General features: G+C 47.2%; 1 protein-coding gene across 1 annotated transcript in view; it reads left to right on the top strand.

Annotated features, from left to right (window-relative positions):
- camta1a (calmodulin binding transcription activator 1a) overlaps positions 1-24,231 on the top strand; it is a gene marked incomplete at both ends in the record, with an annotated part of 491,338 nt that overhangs the window by 136,397 nt on the left and 330,710 nt on the right. The window contains one exon of the mRNA XM_083769830.1: positions 13,613-13,680. Within this exon, the coding sequence (XP_083625956.1) occupies positions 13,613-13,680 (68 nt within the window). The remainder of the gene's footprint in view (positions 1-13,612; positions 13,681-24,231) is intronic.

Below are 24,231 nucleotides of genomic sequence, written 5' to 3'. Positions count from 1 at the left end.
CTGGGTGTACTACAGTGTTTGGTCTGTAAGCTCCTGCAGCGATTTTTACCAACATAGTTGGCTGGTGTATTATTTGCACTTCATAATAGTACAATAAATAATTGCATTAGCTTGAAAAAAGTATTCCTTTAACCACTTTGAACCTGGCATCCATATTACGGGTGTGTCATTATGCGTTAGCCAAGAACATCTGCAACATTTGGTTGTGTGACACCATTGTAAAATGAAAATAGGGCTAACACCCTACTATATATACTACTACTATATACTCTGGGGGAAATGTTCACCAGACATTGCAGATATACGAGCTTGTAGATCAGCTGTTTTTGACTGATTTGATATAGAGTCGAGAAAAAGTATCCGCGAAGTGGCAACTCATGTCCAGTTTAATAAGTTTAGTGGGTTTAGTAGTTAATGGGGATGATTTGCTCGGATGCATGACGTGCGTTTTGTTAGGTGAGAGGCAGTGGCTGGTCATAGTATTTTATTTTATGGTATCATCCTCCTGGTATCCTCACCATTTCCAAAGTAAACACCGAAGCGGTACAACCCGGAGCCAAAACGATCTCGCTGTCACAGCCAACTCCCGTTGCCCATGCCTTTCCTTTGTGCCATGTCCTCTCCTCGGGCACATGGCCGAAGAGACACTTTTGCATGTCTACCGTTATGTCTATGTATGGAAACATGTGGGGGTGGTATCACTGGTATGGTAAACCAAACATGTGGGGGTGGTATCACTGGTATGGTAAACCAAACGTAAAAAGAAAAGGTGAGAGAGAGGAGCATTGATTGTGGGGGCAGCGATGTAGAGGAGAGAGGAGCTAGGCTCTCTCTCTCGGGGGGAGAGTGCCTCCTTTTTTCAGGCCCTGTCTGTAGATGACCGACTCGCCGAGCGAGAAATGTGAAGAGATACATTGACCAGCTACTGGAAAACATCTAAGCCATGCAGGATCAATGTTGAATTGATCCCCAAGCTATGTATAATGTAGGGCAGTCTCTCCTCTCGCTCTCTCTCTCTCTCTCATGCACATACATACACATGCCTCCTTTGCAGCAGGGGAGAGTGTGGACCACAGGGGCTGAGCAGGTACAGTAGTACATGTACTGTAGGAGAGCCAAGTACACGGAGAGGCAGAAATAAATGCCTGAGGTATGCTTTAAACATACAGTAAGACTCTTTTGTGGTGGGAGGCGTGTGTGTGTGTGTGTGTGTGTGTGTGCACGTCTGCTTAGCACTCAGTCGAGGTGTACCTATGTCCGAGTAAAAGTACACTGCATCTTGTAAGGTAGCTGCACCGTTCCACAGTTTGCAGAGTTTTTGTTCAGCCGTGCCTTATGTTTTGTGTGTGCGTGTCCGCGCGCACGCACGCAGGTGTATATCTGTCACGTCGATAACGCAGAAACCGGTGGGGCGGGATGCTGTGGAGAAGGAGTGCATTGTGGGTAGGCTGGTATAGCAGCAGGGAGGAAGGGGTTCGCAACGGAGCAATAAAATGGACACAGCGTGGCGTCCCTCCCCCCTCCACCCCTCCACCACTCCACCCCCCGCCCCAATGTCCCTGGGAAGCCCCATGCAGGGTCTAATGAGCAGTGTGCTGGAGAGGGCATCGTTTTAACCCAGCTCGGGGACTCGTATAGAACAGCCTCGCTTCTCCTCAGCAGATGCCAAGTGCACCTGTCAACAGTCCCATATACGCTGTTGTTGTCCCTCTCTCTGTCCCTCTTTCTCACTCTTTCTTTGCCTCATACCTCTTACTTTTCTCTCTCTCTCTCCTTCCCTCCCTCCCTCTCTCTCTCCCTCTCTCCCTCTCTCTCTCTCTCTCTCTCTCTCTCTCCCTCTCCCTCTCCCCTGGTCATTCATCTTGCATGCATCCACTGCATCCTATTATCAGCCCCGAGTTTGCAACAATCTTTGAGGCTAGCTGGAGGTTACGGCTCGCTAAAATAGACTCCCTCTCGCCTAACACGCTACTTTCCCTCTTGCTTAAAAGAGTAATGTAGCCATATGAGATTACATGGATGATACAGTGTGCAATACATTATTGCGAGTGCATTAAGAATTCATGAAGTATATATAAACAAAAAAAATAACCCAAATGATTCAGTAAAGACGCTTTTGCTTGCAGAATCGAACGGAGGTGCAGTTTTTAATCACCGCACCTTCACGCCTCCCCTGCTTTTTATACATTTGTCTTTGTCATGGAAAAAATACAACTTCATGGCTCCTCTTCTTTGTGATTACGTCCTCCTTTTCGCAGTCCCTAAACTTTCTCTCTCTGTGTGCTCCTCTTTCTCTCCCTGTCTCTCTCTCTCCCTGTCTCTCTCTCTCTCACTGTCTCTCTCTCTCCCTGTCTCTCTCTCTCTCACACTGTCTCTCTCGTGTCTGTCTGCATTATCTCTTGTGTCTAATTGCATTTTGAACATGTCTGATGAGGTCCCCTGGTAACCAGGAGCTCAATCAGCCCCCACACCCCATCCCCCGTCCGGTCCATTTGTGCCCCCGGCAGGTTGGTTTTCCTGGGCTGCCCTGGAGGAAATATCAGATGACCTGACTCTCCACAGCATCCCTGGGATCCAGGGAGGGGGGGGCGGGCGGGTCGTCAGGGAGGCACTTCTCACTGTAACCCCTGCCTTTTCAAGTGCGGGCCAAGGTCAAAGCTTTGAGGATGCGTTCCCCAGACTTCACCACTAGGCATGCTGGAGGCACTGTGCCCCCACTCCTTCTCCATCTCTGCTTTCCTCCTGCATTTCCTCACATTGGTTGCATATAGGCTCGGCCTTTTGACAGCAGTTGATCCTGTTTCAAAAGTGGTTATTCCATTTATTTAACCTATGTCTAAAGGAGAATTCCATGCTAGAAAGCTTTCTTACCTTTATTTGTAGTTGTTACGTCCCCACCAAAGAGGTCCAGGTGTTATTTTGTGCAAAACCTCCTTATTGGCTATTTCCCCTACAATAAGCCCTAAATGAATTTAATTGAATGGGAATTGAATGGGGCTATGGGGTGCTAATTCTCTTATTTCCATCGCTGAAAATCATTATATTTGTGTATATATCCTCTCTTCATAATGTAAATAATATCCCAAGCGGCACACTTTACTACTTATTTCGATGGAAATAAGCGAACACCCCATAGCCCCATTCAATTCCCATTCAATTCAATGCAATTCATTGAGGGCTTATGGTAGGGGAAATAGCCAATAAGGAGTTTTTGCACAAAAAAAACACCTGGACCTCTTTGGTGGGGACGTAACAACTACAAAGAAAGGTAAGAAAGCCTTCTAGCATGGAATTATCCTTTAACTGACGGTTCATTGTTTTATTTTTCTTCTGGTGTCAGAGTAGAGCCGAGACAGAAACAGATGTGGTAATTATTTTCGACCATGCTTATACTGTAGTTGAGTGAGTGACTGAATTAGTTTGTTGTTTCATTTTTTTTAGATGAAACCAGTGGTTCTCAAACCTTGAAATAACTTTCTTAAGGGACCCCCTTAAGAGAAGATTTGTCCGCATTTTTCAAAAAGAGCAGATCGACAAGGTCACTTTGCCTCGCGACCCGTTGTCGGCTTTCAGATTTGCCATTTTTGAACGGCCTGGACCCCACATTGAGAATCAGTGACCTACTGTAATCCTCCATCATGTTATGTGGGAACGTCCCCAGAGATTTCTCCTTCTACTGTGTCCCGACGCCCACCTCTATAGCGTCACACCCTCCATTAGCTTGAACGCACGAGAGAGAGAGAGAGAGAGAGAGAGAGAGAGAGAGAGAGAGAAAGCCATAGAAAGACAGACATTATGGATGGTGTTTAGAGACAGGTGTCTGATGTTGCAGCAGATAACGACACGAGGCTCGTATCTCGCTCTTCTAATGGAACAGCGACAGTTGTTTCAAGTGATCAGGTCTGTCATTGTGAATGCGGGAGGCTTGATCCTCTCAACGCCTCTCTCCCTACTCACAATAAATCAGAGAGAGAGAGAGAGAGAGAGAGAGAGAGAGCAACAAATGTAGTAAACCGGCCAGTCATCCTGGGACAGACTTGGATCAACATCAAAACGTTTGTGAAATATAGGGTCCTGTCTAATGGCGTCCATTCCCGTCAGTCAACGTTGGGGTGGCAGTAGCTTAGTTTGGGTAGAGGGGTCGTCACTGCTTGGCCTCCTGGCCCTGGTCTGGTCTACTGTATGTTGTGTCCTCGAGCAAGACACACATTTACGTTGTTATACCTTTCTGTTTGTGTAACATTAGTTGTTGATTAGTTTGTATATCAATGTTAGGCCAAGCAAAATAAATAATTGGTCTCCGGTTGGCTGTCATTTTTGGGCTGAGTCGGTAGGGAAATTATTTTATATATATATATATTGAGGAAGGATGGGTCGCAAGGAATTTATTTTATTTTATTTAAAAATATATATATATTTTTTCCCTACGGCAATGATGGATAGGCTTCTTTTTTAATAACTTCAATATTTGCCCGAGTATAGCTAGCTAGTGCTACAGGTTAAAAGTCAAAAAACATAGCTAACATTAGCTAGCTAGCTCACACACTACACAGTAGAGCTCTTCATGGGTCCAAAGAAATGGTTCCGAAATCCAAAATAAATCTGTGACATTCCGAGAGACCCGATCCAGCCAGGCAGACATACATGTGGACAGACAGAGAGAGAGAGAGAGGTTGCAGTAGAGGGTGAGAGCATTTTTTTTTAAATATTAAGGCACGACACTCAATGCACTTAAAACAACTCCTACTTTGCTCTCTTCTTTATCCACGTGTGGGGAATGGGATAACACTGTTGTCGGGATCCGTATATAAAGTATAATTGCACGCCGGTGTTTTCATTCAAATCAGCACAAGACAAACCAGTACACGGTAACGTCAACTGTCAATCCGCCCGTAGTGCTCTCCGGGACGGAGAAGCTGACTTCTCTCTCGTATAGTAGCCTATAAGTTGAGTACGTCGTTAAAACACTTCATAAACTTTGGCTTTGGGCAGGTGTAGGCTACGTTTTGTTGGGCTGCATATATATCCATATATAAAGACCTTTTTGGTCTGAGTGACTCGGTCGGATTTTGACTTATCTTTTTTTTTTTACTAAATGCCAATAAAATCAAATGGGTCGCGCATATTTAATAGAGTCGGTCGGCAACCGGAGACCAATCATTTATTTTGCTTGGCCGATCCCGTCTTAAGGAATGACATAATTGTGACATAAAGTTGGCAAGAGAATGTTTTGCTTTATTAAATTGCATTTTCTTTTTGGTTTCTTTACGAGGGAGTGATTTTAAAACATAGAAACTTTAATACAGTAAGTTACAATGAATGGAAGGGAATTTTACAAACGCAAACCAATAAATAAAATAAATTAAGCTAAACCTATACTTAGCTTATACTTCAAAACCTCTATCTAACCTAACATACACCAAATCAAATTTACAATAGAATCTAACATGATCTGACTACTCCAATACACCCTGTGAGCACATCTAAGCGTCAGGAGGCGTGAAGTTGAAGCTGAAGTTTTCTTCTTCGTGGGGTTTTTAGACCCCGGTGGATGGAAAATAAGCTCCACCTCCGCGCCCGACGGACGTGACGGACAGACTCAAATGGACGCGACGGACAGACTCAAATGGAAGCCGCGCACAAGCGTGAAAATGATGCGCGTCACCCGGCAGTGATAGGCACTAGCCAATGGAACAGATGCAGCCTGCAGCCCATCCACTGGGCGGTTATTCACTTGTAGTTTTCTTCTTCACAGACCCAAACGCCCCTGGGAGGGATTTGTAAAGCCATATCGAGGGATACAGGCAGACTGGGCATTGGGCACCTCGAAGTAACATTATGTCCAAAATGTTAACAAAACATTGAAAAATCGTCTGAAGAAATAAAGTAAAGCATTGGTTCTCATGTTTGCTTCAGATCACCCCTGTAATCTTTTCATCCATGGCACCCCTGGCTGAATTACATTGTCCATGACATTGAAAATAACTTTATACTTTATAAAATAGCCCGTTCTCTTCAGCCTCCACAGCCCTCATCAACATCATCATCATCTCCGTGGTAGTCTAGTGGTTAGGGTGCGGCGCTCTCACCGCCGCGGCCCGGGTTCGATTCCCGGTCAGGGAACACTGTTTTATGATGAATTCCTGTTCTGTTCTTTAACTATATAGAAGTGTCTATTTGTACGTCTTTAATGTTTTGATGAATTGAACAATGTGGACCCTGTTGTAAACAAGTGTAATGCTTAATTGGGTCGTCCACTCACAGTTAACAGTCTTTGTATTGAGTTTGTGCTTGAAATGTATTGTAATTCTGCAAACTGTTAATAAATATTTAAATCAATCAATCAAAAATCTCCTTCTCACCGCCGGGTGACACACTTCATTTTTATGCTTGTAGGCAGCTTACATCTGACGCGGAGGACAGCGTCAGATGTAAACTGGCCATCGCGCAAGTCGTCGGCGAAAACAAAACTAGTTTTAAAACTCCTCGGCCGGGAGGCGTACCCGGGTCCCCCGTTCCAAAGGCACGTACGTTAACCAGTCGACTAGACAGCCATGACTCGATAGCGAAGTAGCAACAGAGCAACTTATAGCCTACATTAGAATGCGCCTTTGTCTGTGTCAACATCTTGTCACTCAATTGTCCCTCTCACGCCCACTAAGAAATAGAGGACTACAGGCGTTTAAATAGGCTTCCGTGTGCGTCTCCTCTAGGAACCGCCCAAAGCCCCGGAAGGATTTAAAGTGAGACCTGACGCGACGTCCAACTGACGCCTTCACGCCTGACAGTGTATTCACAGCCACAATCTATCAAAACTCAAAAGGTATCAGTTACAATATACAAAGTTGGCGTTGCGGCTTCAAACAAAATCCACAAACTATAGTTGTGGGTGGAATCACTCACGAATTACACAGTCAAATAGCCTATAATAACTTAGCGGGTTCTCAAACATGAAAGAGAAGGTATTGGCACTGAGGAACTGACCTTTCAGTACCCAAAGTGTTGCTCAGAAGACAGCGTGTAACGTCCCAGGCAGCAGGACACACATCACTGCCAAGGAACACAGCTGTGACAGCTCTGAAATAGTGGGAGGCCTTCTTCAGTTGGCTGATGCTTGATGGAAGGTCTCCTCCCAGCCAGGTCTCCTCCCACGCACGACTGGACCTGTGCTGATATGAACGTCAGTACCAAGCAATGTCACATATAAATAAATACAACCCTTTTACATAATACAAATTATGCAACAATCAATATACTTTTACTTCCCCTGGCTGAGAACTTTTGGTTAGTAGACTCTGTCTCAGGTCTACATCTAACTGCACTCATCATAACCCTCTGAGCAGCCAGCATGCCTGGGTGAAACCTCATATTGCTCTGCTCTATATCTTAGAAGTATCACCCATGCACACACAGCACTTTTTACTCGGACTGCAATGGATGCACATTGCTGTTTTGATCACTTTAGTCGGGCCGTGAACAAGGAAGTGAACGGTAGTGAGCATGAGCGAAAGGCAAATTTCTTTACAGTGATCTCGTTTGATATCATTAAAAAGGACATAAATTAGTGTTAATTGTCTGTAAATATAATAAAATTGTCTTGTAACGTAACGTAACTGAATACTTTTTCATTGCGGTAATCCTGTAACTGCTTTTTATGCACTTTTGATATAAAAATAAACACAAATGGAAGATTGTGCATTGTTTTGACTATCTATTGTTATACTGTAGGTACTATGCCCATATAAGTAATACGTTTGAAAAACATATTTTTTCATGTCACTGTTGTTGTGTAAAGGGTTAACACTGAAGAGCCAATGAGAACGCTCGATATACAGAACACCAGAGTGTATGACGTCATTACTATGCTGGCTACTGAAGTAAACTGAACTACTTCACCCTCTGCCTCGTTATTATTAGACTAGGATAATAACATAACATGGTGTCAGAATAAAGTAGGCATTAGGAAAGTGTTTGAAAGTCTACCGCAAGTCTGCAAGAGGAACGGACGGAGAAAGTGGCAAGTGTCAGTCAACAGAGGCTAATGTTGTGGGCTAACTGGGGCTAAGCTAACAGTGCATGTAGTCTACAGGGGAGAGCCATAACAAGTCATTGAGTGAACAGAGGGACGTCGGAACGAAACGAAAACGACGGCCGGGAGGTTTTTGACAGAAAAACGAACATAAAAAAAAAAAAAAAGTTTTTGAAAAATAGAAATAAAATAAAAAGCTGAAAGATGCAAAACGGAGATAACCAAGTGGTGGCGCCAGCAGCACATGAGCACAAGCAGCTCCAGCTGCAATGACTCCAGTAAGCAGTGTCCAAATTACTCCTCCAGGCAAGTTTGACCTTACTGATGCAAATGAATGGCCTAAATGGATAAGGCGTTTTGAAAGGTTCAGAATGGCATCCAGCCTGGACAAACAGTCCCAAGAATATCAAGTGAATACTTTCATGTACTGTATACTCTAGGGGACGAAGCGGAAGATATACTGCATGTCCTGCCATTAAGTGAGGATCAGAAAAAGTCTTATGATGAGGTCAAGAGAGCTTCTGAGAGACACTGTGTGAGCAAGAAGAATGTCATTAGGATAATAACATAACAACTGTCTTTAAGCACTTCAGTGTTAATTTACATACTTTTTTCTTTCTCAAACCGAACGCCATGAAGTATTGTTGGCATTGTAGCCTGGATTCTGCAAACCACTGATATGGTCTATCAGCTCTATCTCAAAGTGCAAGTAATAATATTATTTACCATTCTGTGCATTTCTGTATCAGTGTGCAACTCAGAGTACTGAGAACATATTATGTTCTCAGTACTCAGTACTTTGAAATTAATTTAAAAAAGTTTTGGTGGTTAAAAAACCTCCAGGTTCAACATTTCTTGTGATTTGCATAAACATGCAGTTTAAAGTGCCACTGCCTATGTTTTCTCTTGTTCTCTACTTGCTATCGCTGCTGTTCACAAACTTTAACCGTGGCGTCCTTTAATTTAAATATATTTCTTTACTCCTGTGTCCTCGTATAAAGAATCATGAATCTTGAAGCAAAGTCATTGCCCTGGGCGGGTTTCTGGGACAATCAAAGACGAGGAGCGCTGGGGGTTGGGGTGCTGGGAGGGGGGGGGGGGGGGGGGGGTGTGTGTGTGTGTGTAAGGTTGGGGGGAGGTCAAACAGTGTTTATTTGCCGAGAGGTTACACGCCGGCCGCCATTGCTCTTCCTAGGTGCCAAGATGTGAAATGGGATGAATATGTTAGTGTCATCTCCCATTTCAACCAGCTAGACGTTTCAAAAAGCTGATTCTCTCTGGAGAAAATGCTGTATTTCCACCCAGTGAAAATATCGTTTGAAAGGCTAGACAGTAAAAGCCAGGCGTCTCAAAATGAATTCTCTCTTCCCTCTTTTAGGGCGGGGGGGCGCTTTCCTTTCACCTCAGTGGTTAGTGTGGTGTGCGTGCGTGTGTGTGTGTGTGTGTGTGCATGCGTGCGTGAGTGTGTGTGTGTGTGTGTGTGTGTGCGCGCGCGCCATCAGATGGCAGAAGGTGTGCATAGGACTGTTGGGGACAGCCAGGCTTGATGAGCGCAGCGATGTCACCTCCTGAAGAGCATGTTAATGATATGCCAGACCGAGACAGGTGGAAGTAATCAGCGCTTCTGATTGTAACACGGGCACCTTGCGAGACGGACACACTCGCACGTGCACGTGCGCGCACACAGATACATAAACACTCGAGGCTTTCCGTCAGCCACAGAAGCACTGCTAGACGGCTCTGTCATGTTCCGGTGTGGGGTTGGGGGGGTGGGGGCGGGGTAGCTGTGATAACAGCATACATGTCATGGCTTTAGTGAGACAAAAGCAACAAATGAGATGGCGTTTGTTGGGCCTTTTTGCAAACATAAACAGCTTCGGGTGGTTGTTTCCGCTGGAAAAATGAAAGGCTTTTTTTTGTATTTATTCATTTTTGGCATCATCCACCGTGTCAATTAGAGCAGGTATTGCTCACTCTCTGCTTCGCTGCTGCTTTGCCACTGATTGTTATTTATTCATTCCGGTGGCTGGGAGTGCACTTCCACTAAATCTGAGCTGTTAACCCCCCCCCCCCCCCCCCCCCCCCCCAGTCCAGTCTAGTGTTATTATTCAAAACACCTCCCAGCGAGCAGCCATGTCAGCGGAGGAGGTGAACAGTACAAACGCCCCTCTGGTTCCAGGACTCTTGACCCTGCGAGGCCAGAGGTAGCGTCGGCGTGTGTGTGTGTGTGTGCGTGTGCGTGCGTGCGTGTGTGTTGAGACCCCTCTGAATATTCGACCCCCCCCCCCCCCCCCGTCTGTGTGATTCTGAGCGGGGCGGCGAGGTCAGCAAATAGAGTCCAGAGCGCGTTGACAGATGCTGGCTTTGACTTTGATGCACCATCAGCGTTCAAGCGCGCTCGCCCCGCCCGCGCGTCCGCCTTTTAAAACCCCCCGCGAGCGTGTGTGCGTTCAACCCGAACACACGCTAGCCGCTCATTACGCCGCCCATGCAAACTTTGTCTCTCTTTGCAGCTGTTTAATGGCCACACGTCTGTTTTTGTTTGTTTCCTCGCCATAAGATTATTGCACCTTTATGGTCGGTCGGGGGTTTGGAATAATCCCTGGCATCTGTTCAGGGAGGGGAGGGGAGAGAGTAGCGGATATATAGGGAGCCAGTGGGGAGAGGCTCCACTTCCATTTTTTATTTACCAGACCGCGCGGCCCTCCCTATTTTATCTCCTGCCGTCGAGGCTGGGGCTTTGCTTCTGGCCCGTGGACTTTTAACCCATTTTGACCTCGGATCAGATTCTAAAAATTAATGTCTTCTACATCCTGACAGTGGTTCCTCGAATAAAAAATAAATAGCAGACCTACAAGCTCATAGCGCGCCACTCGGTGGCGCGCTATGAGCTTTTAGATCTGCTATTTTTCAATAGCTAAAGCATAACATAATGCTAACACCAAAAGGGGTTCCCGCCAAAAATGGGTTAAGACGAGAGTGATGGAGAGGCCTGCGCGCTAATGGGCACAGAGGTCAGTACAGGAGCTGTTCCCACAGTCATCCATTCCTCCCAAACTGAACACGGCGTGGCAGCCACACCTGTCTCTCGTTGAGCCCAGAGGATTAATCCAACCTGCAGCGGCCACGGCGCACTTATTCTAATTTATACTTCTGAAATTTATGCAGGAAAGTTAAGTTTTTTCCAGGTTGCCGCCGTATAAGTAACGGATCGGTTATTTTCGCTCTCCCCATTAGTATGAAAAGCCTCCTTTTTTCTAAATCTAAATCTTGTGCTGACCATATGCGAGCGCTGCATACAATACACACTTGGCACACAGTCATAGTTGGCACAGTTAATGTTACATTTCCTCCATATGCTTAGTATGCCCACGATGCCGGGCAGCAAGCCGTGGGCATTACAATGTCAAAACAGTGTTATACAGGGGGGGTACAGTACAGTGTTTAGTACAGGGGGGGTACAGTACAGTACAGTACAGTGCAGTGCTCCCTCAGTCAGCAGCAAAGCGGTGCACTATGTGTACTTTATTGAGCACTTTGTTGTCGGGCAAAAGGAAGCGGCCTATAGCTGAACATACAAGAAGAGCAGAGCCTCTGAGCAGCTCCACTTGACAGCCTCCCCCCCCCCCCCAAAACACACACACACACACACACCCCGTCCCCCCTGTTATCCCCGTCCCCATGACACACACACACACGCCGCCCCTTCCGAGCCTCCACTTAATTCAGACTCCATCTTGTCATGCGCCTCTCGCTGCCTCCGGTCGTTATGGCAGCAGAACAGGAAGTTAATCAACGCAGCATTATCTCCCAGCCTGCACCTGGAGGCATGGGCACCAGGCACACTAGCAGCCCCTCCCTAGCGGGACCCCTGCCAAACTGGGAGCCCCATGCACCCCCCCCCCCCCCATACATCCCCCACCCCCCTGTAGAAGGCCCTTGGGCTGCCTGTGGTGAGTCATGACTCTGTGCCAGGTCACCAGCTTCTTGCTGCCGTGCTCACTCAATGCGTGAGCGTGAGCGCGCTTGTGTGTGTGTGTGTGTGTGCGCATATACGTGCGTGCATGTGCTTGTATAAGAATAGTGCGACAGACACCGACACGGTCCGTGTGATAGCTTTGTGACGCAGCTTGTTTCTCATAACTTACTTTATATTATTATTCTTTCCATTTTCATTGGGGCAGCAGCTGCTGTTATGTGGACATTATTGCCCCCTGTGGACGAGTGACGCAACAGCCACAATAAATTCAGCCTGGAATGATGTTGCGTTTTTGCTCAAAGTTTGAACCTAAAAAAGAAAAAGAGAAAAACAACACAGAGCAGACCCCGTCTAGACTGCACCGCGAGAGCTTTGCAAACAGTCCCACCATGTGGGCGGAGAGGCCCGTCCCCTAGACTAGGGAGGGCGGAGAGGCCCGTCCCCTAGACCGGGCACAGAATGATAATATTATTATGGAACATAGCAGTGGCCCTGTGCTCGCGCCGTGCACTGTGTGACGCTCTGACATGGCTGACGAATGCTCGTGCTGAGGAATGAATTGCTAGCTGTCACTGGTAATCATTAGGTAGTCTGGCAGCGTCCAAAGTGCTTTTATTTTCTGCTCATCAGTTCGGTGGGGAAAAATAAATTGCCCTGACGCATACGTTGTTGAACGCTGGGCGTCGCTCGGCCAAAATAGCCAACCTATAAACTCACGCCACGTCGTGTCCGCGACACGTCGTGAGCTCGTGGGTCTGCTGTTTTTGCCGCCCAACGCCGTCATGCGCAACATGGGCCGTGAATTAGGCCTAAGCAGGAGAGATCAGGGGAAACATGAAAGGGTCTGGAGTGCCTCTATCTCCGCCGGTTGTGCATCTCTGCCATGTGTTTACCATCTGCGCCCATAAGAACCGACTGACTGACTGACTGACTCCGCAGGGGTCCACGTAGCCTTCTTGAAGTGTGCCACGCATGCCAATGTGTGTGTGGGAGATTATTATTCAGAGGTTAAAGGGGGGTGGGGGGGATTGATCCACAGGTGAGTGTCAAGGGTAGATCAAAGGGATTTGGGTGCGAGGATTGAGCCAAAAAATGTTAAAAGCCTCTCTCTCTCTCTCTCTCTCTCTCTCTCTCTCTCTCTCTCTCTCTCTCTGTGAAACACTGACATGCCAGTCTTTACAGAGATCACCTTGAAGTCCTCCATAGACGAACTTGATCAAAGGCCCTTTAACAAAGATGGGTCTCAGTAGATGATCTGACCTCGTCTGCATTCTGCGCTCGTCCGTCACGTTGGCCTACTTCACTTTACCTGCCCAAACTGACTGGGGCCCCGTCCCCAGGCCCAAACTGACCAGGGCCAAACTGACCGGGGCTGTCCCCAGGCTTGACCGGGGCCCCGCCCCCAGGCCTGACCGGGGCCCTGTCCCAAGGCTGCGCTGTTTATGCTGCTGCTTCGGTTGTCTGAATGTCAATGAGGCAGTCTCTCACCCATGTATTCTAAAAACAGGTGTACAGTATGGTGATTGAAGATGACATATCTAAGCATCTCTCTCTCTCTCCCCCTCTCTCTCCCTCTCTCTGTCCTTGTCTCTTATTTTATACAGGAGATCGCAGCCTACTTGATAACATTTGAAAAGCATGAAGAGTGGCTAACAACGTCCCCTAAAACAAGGTAAGAGACTCACTTCATCCCTGCATGTAGCGCCCACGGCCGGCCCCTCTCCGACTCCAACTTTGCACTTACAGTAAATTATTATTCTTAGTTGACAGGAGTCTGTCCGCCTGGGCTCTGTATGATAGGGCCCTCTCTATATGCTCTAGATATCATCTACCAAAATAGCCCATATACTGTATAATGTAGATGCATTGTGATCTTTTTTTTGGAGCGGTGCCTAACCAAATGACTGGCGTATGTGTATGTCTGTCTGTCTGTCTGTTTAGAGTACGAACAGCTGCAATACCGCTGGGTGACCTAAAGTGGCACTGTTGAGCAGCCTAGGGCCATTCACACTGAGCACTATAACTTTATATTTCTGCAGCCAGCCAGCAGTGTTGTTGAGCAGCCTGCACGCTTTTGTTGTGTAGTTGAGCATTTTTCTTGCTTACTTTCCAGCCCAGAATAGCATGTGGTCACAACGGGTTCCTATAAGGCCAAAATCAAACGTGTTCAGGTCTGAGCCACGTCTCCTGCAGGAGGCACGTCCGGACCCTGTCCCGGATGACAAAATGACAAATGTGTTGCATAAAACAGCCAGTGTTTGGACACGTTTCAAATGTACAGTATATGTATTTTTCCTTGCACATAGCAGAGATCACGTCCCTCATGTGCACACTCTCAACTTCCCTTTAAGTTCGGCTTAGGATGTTTAATATTACAAGCTGCTGATGGCGCTTCAAAAAAGTTTCCTCTACTATACAGATAAACGATAGAATATTAATGTTGACTAATAATTGCCTTTTAGCAAGCCAATTAACACAACATGCGGTGGTGCAGTGCATGTCTGCTGAGAACGGTATGCTAATGTGTCCCTCTCTGTCTGCACATTCACCACTCAACTAATAACTCTGTGGAAGCCGGGGGTGTTTGTCGGGGTCAGGAGTTACACCTACATTACGAATAAAATGCCACGAGCTGCTGTAATGTTTGGAAATCGAAAAATGGTGCCCGCACATGACCATTCTTTCCTTTTTTTTCCTCCTTTCCTGTTTCAAATATATGCAGATAAGGCACCGGGCCAATTTGCAGATCGAAAACACATTCCCCTTGTCTTATTAGTAAATTCTGACACGTGAAAATTGAATGTCAACCTGTAGTGTGAAGTCATTTCCCCACTGTGACGGTGCAGACGACACTATAATCTACCTGCCGTTGATCGCCAGACGCTTGGCGGCGGACAGCTCTGTGTTTGACCAGCTTGGTCCTCCCCTGTGTTTAACCCATTCTGACCTGAGATCAGATTCATAACGAGGTTTCCGCCGGACACACACTGGTCTGATCAACCCATTCTGACCTGAGATCAGATTCTAAAAATGTCAGTCGCTCTTCGATTTTTTTCAAAAATAGCAGACCTACAAGCTCGTATCGCGCCACTCGGTGGCGCGATATGAGCTTGTAGATCTGCTATTTTTAAATAGCTAAAGCATAACATGATGCCAACACCAAAATGGGTGCCCGTTCAGAATGGGTTAAGCAGCTCAGTCTCGCAGCCGATCAGGCGATTAGATTGATGTGTTATTGTCTGGGGCACAACTTGCCTCTGAGACCTTAGTGTCAACCCGTGCGATAAGCTATTTTCATTATTAAATAGGGCTTACCTGGGTTAATCCATTCATTATGTATTTGTTGTGTGCGTTTGGGTCGCACTGTGCAGACACCTTAACCCACTTTAGGCGGAAACCCCTTTTGGTGTTTTAAGCATTACGTTATACTATTAGTAGGTCTGCTATTTTTGAAAAATTGAGCACCACTAATACAGAAACATGTCAGAAAACTGTATTCTTTTTTATTTCGACGTCAGGCCTAAATGAGTTAATGCATCTTTTGGGTCTCGAGTTGAAAAGTTTGGTGAACCATTGATCTAGAACGCTAGTTTCTCGCGTGTCAGTCGAACCTGGTGCCAGCGTGTGCACGTTGGTGCCAGCGTGTGCTCGTTGCCACGTACTGTATAACGTAAATGTGTATCTGGCAGCTTTTACAGACATACAGCCTGACCCAGGTCTCACGTACTGTAACAACCTGGCTCATTATGTTAAACCTTTCTAGTCCTGCATGTCAGTATCGCTATGCTGGCATTATTAACGGTCTTCACCCATGTGTAAATGGACCCTGGGCTCCGTCACATAGAACCCTCCTACACACGCGCGCGCACACACACACACACACACACACACACACACACACACACACACACACACACACACACACACACACACACACACACACACACACACACACACACACACACACACACACCTACACCTCTCCCTCTCCTCCCGTGCCTGGGAGGGACATTGATAATGGCTCCCGCATAAAGACACTGCCAATTAGAATACGTTTCCCCGCTGTAATTATGGAACACGGACCAAAAGAGCCTTAGACTCGCCTTTTTCTCTATTTTCTTTTTATCACGACAACCCCCCCCCCCCCATCCCCCCCACCCTCCAACCACCCCCCCATCCCCCCCACCCTCCAACCACCCCCCACCACCCCACCCTCCAACCACCCCCCACCACCCCACCCTCCAACAACCCCCCATCCCCCCCACCCTCCAACCACCCCCCACCACCCCACCCTCCAACCACCCCCCCATCCCCCCCACCCTCCAACCACCCCCCACCACCCCACCCTCCAACCACCCCCCCATCCCCCCCACCCTCCAACCACCTCGGAGTGTAACCTCAATGAACTTGAGCTTATTTTAGTCACGAGATACAGCCGGCGGTATTTGCTATTAGGCTCATTATTATTCCTCTTGTCTCGGGAAGTAATATGACAAACCGCAGGTGCTGTTATCTGCGCCGCGGTAACGGCAAAATGAAAATGAGGAAGTTAACAGGAAAAAGGGGGTGCAGGGACATTACGAGCTGCTAACGTGGCGTGCAGTCGCGCGCGGAGCGCGGATACGAGCTGACGCCTGGTTTATGTGCCGCCGTACAACCTTACGGTACAAGTTCATAAGGTGTGTGAGCTTGTAGCTCTGATACTTTCTGAGCAAAAAACCGTCATATGATTGTTTATTTCACATTTTCAGCACTACTATTATTACAAAACATACATTAACCACTTCAGCCATATATACATTTCGGCTATTTGAAACATTTCATACATTTGAAAACCTGTGTAGGCCTACTACATAGTGAGTACTGTTGGTATACTTTACGTTCATTTTGATGCCAATACTTAGTTAGTAATAGTTTTTTCTTTTATATATTCCAGACATGTACAGTACTTCTACATTGCAGTATTGTTACTTTTACTTAAGTAAAACATTTGAGTATACCTTTTCCGCCACTGTAAATCAGGACACTCCACAGAGACAGCAGGGACGCCACACGGATGGATGCGAGCTAACAGGGACGTTAGTAATGTAGTAAGAGAGTGGCGACACGCTTTGATCTCGCCGCAAAGCGGGTGCTATGGGCTATAGTTCCAAACATTGGAACTATCCCATTGAGATAGAATGAGCACAGCATCTGCATTCCATTGTTACAATGGGAGTCGACGCTAGTGTCGCCACTCTCTTACTAGATTACTCTGGCTCTGCCACCGTTACACGGATGGATGCGAGCTAACAGAGAAGTTATGCGCTGCCACCGTCACACGGATGGATGCTAACAGGAACGTTATGCGCTGCCACCGTCACACGGATGGATGCTAACAGGAACGTTACGCGCTGCCACCGTCACACGGATGGATGCTAACAGGAACGTTATGCGCTGCCACCGTCACACGGATGGATGCGAGCTAACAGGGACGTTCCGCGCTGCGCCACACAGATGGATGCGAGCTAACAGGAACGTTACGCGCTGCCACCGTCACACGGATGGATGCTAACAGGAACGTTACGCGCTGCCACCGTCACACGGATGGATGCTAACGGGAACGTTATGCACTGCCACCGTCACACGGATGGATGCTAACAGGAACGTTACGCGCTGCCACCGTCACACGGATGGATGCTAACAGGAACGTTACGCGCTGCCACCGCCACACGGATGGATGCGAGCTTAATATGTCATACTTTGTATTTTATTTCCTTCAGTCAGAGTGATTAGCCAGTCCAATGGCCCTGACGACTGTGGCCTTGGAGAAGTCATCAGTGGCACCTGTGCTGCTGTGCTTGGCTCCCCAGGGTCCTACAGCCCTCTGGTTGACCTACCGCTGGGTCCCAAGTGTGTAGTCTAGTGTGTGTGTGTGTGTGTGTGTGGGGGGGGGGGGGGGGCTTCCGCAGAGCACTTCATGTGGACGAGAGGGGCCATTATTACTCTGAAGGCAGCGGAAATGCATGTCTCATGTGAGTGTATATGACAGCCCGTGTGTGTGTGTGTGTGTGTGTGTGTGTGTGTGTGTGTGTGTGTGTGTGTGTGTGTGTGTGTGTGTGTGTGTGTGTGTGTGTGTGTGTGTGTGTGTGTGTGTGTGTGTGTGTGTGTGTGTGTGTGTGTGTGTGTGTGTGTGTGTGTGTGTGTGTGTGTGTGTGTGTGTGCGCACGTGTGTGCGTGTGCGTGTGCGTACATACTGTACATGCATGCAGCTGCTGTGACATGCCAGACGGGGAAGGCGTATAGTGAGGGCTTGTCAAGCGTTTAGTGTTTTCCCAGCCGTCAGCGTGGTGCTGTGGTGTGGTGATGGATGCAGGGCCAGAGGTAGACGGGAGGCCGCCGTGATGGATGGACGCTGATTGATGCTTGGCCTTTATGTGTACCGCTTTCTACTCAAGGTCAAGGGTGGAAGGTCACCGTGCGGGGAGAGACCTGTGGTTAAGGGGACGCCTTATCATGTGTCATCACACCTTGGTGTGTGTGTGGTGTGTGTGTGTGTGTGTGTGTGTGTGTGTGTGTGTGTGTGTGTGTGTGTGCGCGCGTGTGTGTGTGTGCGTGTGCGTGCGTGCGTGGGCTTATACATATTATGTCTTTCGTGCATTTATTCGTGCTGACCTGCAAGTGTGCACGTGCATCCGCGCGTGGATATGGCCTGTGCGAGCAGCGTGTGTGGAAGCGGCTGACCCCACCTGCCAGGGCCCTGTGGCCAGAGGTCAGTGGGTCAAGCTGCGAGGCAGAGATAAGCAGCCAGCATAGAGGAGGCTGCTCCACATGAGCAATCTGACACACACACGCACGCACACGCATGCACGCACGCACGCACGAGTTTGTGCGTGCTATTCTGCATGTGCTTGTGAGTACATCAAAATTTAAGGAGGGCAATGTTTAAAAATGCAATTTTTGCCTAAAGCCTGATGAGTCATACTTAGTTGCGTGCTTGCAACACGCGAAAATGTCACGCGAATCTCTAAACCAACCCTAAAACTATCCTCAAGGCGTAACCTTTCGTGATTGTAAGCCTGATATTAAAAAATACAATTTTTAAGCATACAAAAATGAATTTCTCATCTGAGGATCAGGAAAATGGTGCTCACACAAAGTCGATTTCTCAAACACTACTATGCTCCATGGTGTGGGGACAATTCTGTGCAGTGGGGGTGGGGGGGATGTACACATGCCGGCGTGGGTCATAAACATGTGAGCCGATAGCAGGGGGCGGGGGGGGGTGTGCTGGGGGGGGGGACCAGCCGGAGCCCAAGGAGCTGACGCCAGCTGTTTGACCAAGGTGACATACTACAACAACAGGACATGCCCCGAATAGAGATGGCATCCTGTCAACACCACGCGAGACCAGATGAATTACACCAATTACACACGTGCACGCGTGCCCGTACAGTACAGCGCTGGGCCGGCCCGGCGTGCAACCGGCCCACATCGGCTACTGTAAGCCAATGTGGGTTTTTTCATCCTTTTTCTTGTTTGGGTCCGTTTGTTTATCATTTCGACAAAATCTGAAGTATGCCAGGAGCGGAGCGGGCGGAATGCGCTGTGATTGATGCGCTTTAGCCCCAGTAATACACATTCCCCCTTTTTCAGATAGGAAGTGCAACAGCGCTTAAAATCAATACTGGCGTTCCCTCTCTCTCTCTCTCTCTCTCTCTCTCTCTCCTGACTGCTAGAACAGCACTACAGCTAATTCAGGCTGCACCTGTCAGAGCCTCAGAATCTTTCCCCCCAACTCAGGCCTTACACTTTAATTTACACCCAGTGCCGCGCCGGCTTCCATTTCCATTAAAGCGAGAGCCTGGCATTATGGCTTTAATGACGGCCGTGGCCGGGGCGGTGATTTAAGGTGGCCGTTACCCTCCACACCTCCACTCTGCAGGAGAGAGAACACACTTAAAGGGACAATTAAGTGTGTGTCCCCCCCCCCCCCCCCCCCACACACACACACACACACACACACACACATGCAGACGGCCACACTCATTCTTCCCTCCCTCGTTGCTTTTGTATAAAGATGCTCCCCTCGTTGCCAACGCAGGCCGGATACTGCTGACGAGGCGCATTAACGAGGTGGCGAGCAGGGTGCTGCGTGCGGTCTTGCCGCGCTTCTGAGTCCGGGCATTTTTTCTTTTCTCCACAATGTGCCAATGTTATGATGAGGCCGTTCACTGCTGACCCAAGAGTTTTGTAGGCCCTAAACAAAAAATATATAAAAATGAAACTATACTCCCACTTCCCCCCCCAGCCCCGGGCCAGCAAGATTCCACACCGATACAGATATCGATGTCGTTTCATCTTAATGACAAAGAAGCACACATGATTATAATGTTTTACAATATTAAAAAGATCGAATTATCAATACTGTATTACAAATTGAATATGCATCAGACGAAAAGGATATTTGTGAGCAGGCAAACGTCCTTCATTTCATTGTTATGTGTCACGATGTGGTTCTGGAGGTGTAGGACAAACCAGCCACATGAAATAACTGTGAAATAACTGTGAAATAACTTGGAACAACTATGAAATAACTAGGACTTGGAATAACTATGAATTAACTACACTACATACACTTCATACTACTATACAAACTGACCACGTCATTCACGACGACGAACTGACAAGGAACTGAAAACACCTGGGCATATAAATAGACAAAGACTCACTACACACAGGTGAACTGAAACACACAATCAACACTGGGATAGGCTAACAGGCAACAGAACACAGGTGACTATACACTAATACAGGGAGGTGAGACAAGGCAGGAGACAGCAAACAAGGCAGACAGGAAATAACAGAACACTACTACAAAATAAGAACACAAATAAATAATGAATTGCATTTTTATATCGCTTTTCCAAGTGCTCAAAGCGCTTTACAATGGTTCATTCATTCATACATTGGGAGGTGAAGCGACGAACAGTCGACACCAACGTCCTCACTTCCCACATTCACACACCAATGGTGGCAAGCTCACACCGACCAACTCATTGGAGGCAATTTAGGGTTCAGTGTCTTGCCCAAGGACACTTCGACATGTGGACAGGAGGAGCCGGGATTCGAACCGCCGACCCAGGGATCATTGGACGACCTGCTCTACCTCATGAGCCACAGTCGCCCAAATACAAGTAAATGTCCCAAAACAAAGTCCAAGGGCAGAGGAGCGTACCGTGACAGTTATGGTTGTGTGTATGCCAATATTAAAGTGGATACGTGATTGTCAAAATAAGTAATAATAATAATAATGATGATAATAATTATTATTATTATTACTATCGTCGTCGTCGTCGTCGTCGTCATCATCATCATGTTCAGGGGCCCCCTAAACAATATGTTTACTTCATGTAGGCCATGCGGTCGATCTTTGTCCATCATATAATGACACAGATGGCTCCTCGTGGTGCGGCTTCTCCTTCTCGGAGGTGTTGTTGGGATGTCGAGGACGAGAGGAAATATTGAGCGGAGAGAGAGAGAGAGAGTGGCCGCGCTGAGTAGTCGGTCCTGAGAGGGGAGAGGACACCTGCGTGTGTCATTTAAACAAGTTATTATCTCGTTATCGCCGAGCGATATCCTTCAAAGCGGCCACTCTTCAGCCAGTGGAGCATCACTATACTGTCTCACTGCCATCACTTCCAGCTTCATGAAAGCCTGTCTATTAACAGCAACACGTCACGCAGCTTATCACAGGGAGAGCCTCTCTCTACAGCCATCGTTCCAGCCATGATCAGCTGTGTTGTCAGAGTGTGCCAACATGCACTTGTTATGTGGGTCCCGGAAGCAGCTCTCCCTCCGCCTCTGCTTCTACAAGACTTTTAGACTAGTGCTTCTCAGTCTTTTAGGTGTATAATATGTTCATGAAACATAATAATAATAATAATAATAATAATGATGATGATGATGATGATAATAATATTTTTTCATGGACCACCTGTAATTATGCCATGTACGGACCACTGGAAACTGTGCATTAAACGGCAAATGCGCGCACACACAGTCACACACACACACACACACACACACACACACACACACATACACACACACACACACAATCAAACAATAAGTAGCTCTCCTGGGACCAGGCGGTGACACTGAACCCTGCCGCCCGCCCCCACGTCCCAGCGCAATAGACCCTCTCTCCTCCCACAGCCATGCAGGCAGTCACTGCTCCAAAATGAAAGCGAGTCCCTTCAGACAGCTTCCAAAGACAATGCTTTTATTAAAACCTACAGCAGCACACACACCCCTCTACGCCGCACCCCCTGAGAGGCGCGGACACACCACCAACACAGCACAGCACAACCGAGAGCCAGGAATCTACTAATGACTGTTTGTTTGCTATTGCGCACAGCACCTTTGTGTGTGTGTGTGTGTGTGTGTGTGTGTGTGTGTGTGTGTGTGTGTGTGTGTGTGTGTGTGTGTGTGTGTGTGTGTGTGTGTGTGTGTGTGTGTGTGTGTGTGTGTGTGTGTGTGTGTGTGTGTGTGTGTGTGTGCGCGCGTGCGTGGGAGAGAGACAGAGGAAGAAATGGAAATGGATCGTTTGTGTTTAGCATTATGTGTGAGTGTGAGTATAAGATGCTTACTCACAGGCGCTTATAAAGAATGTTGTTGGAACGGTAGGGGACAGAGGGAGTTAGCCTAGTGACTAACTGTCAAATAGGGCTTTTTTTGTTTGTTTTTTTTACTCTACCGGAGGAAGAACAAAACAGAACAATGTTTTTCCTCATCTCTAAGGTCTCCCATAATAATGAAATGGATTATTGTGTACAAATAGTTTACTGCAAAAACGTTAACATTGATATAAAACACCCTAAAAGAAAAAGAAGATACTAAAGATAGCCTGGCTGTGGGAGATACAAGCTCTGAACTAGAGTCAGAAAGTTGCTTAAAGGGCCATGACACCTCAGGCTGATTTACTGTAGTAGAGTGTGCACCATGATCACACTCCAGTTCCTGAAACTATTCTTAATGGCTGCAATTGCTAGGCACAATAGAATGAAGGACACAAGTTCATGTTTCATCATCTGCCAAAATGTATTAAGCAGTATCTCACACACACACACACTCAAGTGTTTCAACTGCCATGTTCATGCACAATAATGAAAATTATGTATTTTCAGATGTAACAGCTAATACACCATGTTGTTGTTGATGATGAGGACAGTTAGAGAAGTGACCATTCTGGAAGAGGCATTCCTTATACCACAGTGCTTAAAGGGGAATACCACTCATTTTCAACATTGAACTATGTCATTAATATACCTATATAGCGTTGTTGTGTGGAACTATTAAAAAGTCCCCGCCTTCTGTTTAGCATAGAACTGGAGGTCTAGAACCTGGGGTCATGTGATCAGTGACATCTTTGTGATGTCACTGACCCCAGGTTTGCACATCTGTGTGATGTCACTGACCCCAGGTTTGTACATCGTTGTGATGTCACTGACCCCAGGTTTGTACATCTTTGTGATGTCACTGACCCCAGGTTTGTACATCGTTGTGATGTCACTGACCCCAGGTTTGTACAACTTTGTGATGTCACTGACCCCATGTTTGTACATCTTTGTGATGTCACTGATCACATGACCACAGGTTCTAGACCTCCAGTTCTAGGCTACACAGTTCTAGGCTACACTTTTTTTGAGTGGTATTCCCCTTTACAGGTATATTCAGTGATTTCACTTAATTAAAATATCAGCTCTTTTTTTGTTTTGTTGTCATAATCCTCTGTGAGTCTGCTGACCATATAAGGAGTTCCTCCCTGTCCCCAGTTAACCCCTGGGGGTCAAAAAACCATAGGTTTCGTTTTTGGCTATAGGTGGCCCAGCCTTCATCCAATCAGAATAGAGAGGGGCCTTCCGCCAATCATGGAGCTAGCAGGGGCGGGCCTTAGTGTGTGTGCTGTTGGCCTGTCGCGTCCCCCCCCACTGTAGTGCGTGCATGTGCACATCTTGTTACCAGGACGAACCAGGACGTTTATCAAATCACCCAAATCACTGAATGCTCCTTTAAGTACCAGCGTCTTAAGGATGCTATATACAGCTTGGTTACAAATGTAAACTACTTGTGTTAATTCAGTATTTGGAAGCCTTGGCAATGTCCATAAATCAGTTGTGAGAGATTGCAGGAATGCCCAAGCCGAGAGCTAAGGCATTGGCAGAATTCTGTTCAGTGTCTG

This window comes from Protomyctophum parallelum (assembly GCF_964188405.1).
Source record: "Protomyctophum parallelum genome assembly, chromosome: 7".
NCBI lineage: Eukaryota > Metazoa > Chordata > Actinopteri > Myctophiformes > Myctophidae > Protomyctophum > Protomyctophum parallelum.
Note: the sequence above shows the minus strand (reverse complement) of the source record. Positions and strands in the feature narration are given on the sequence as shown.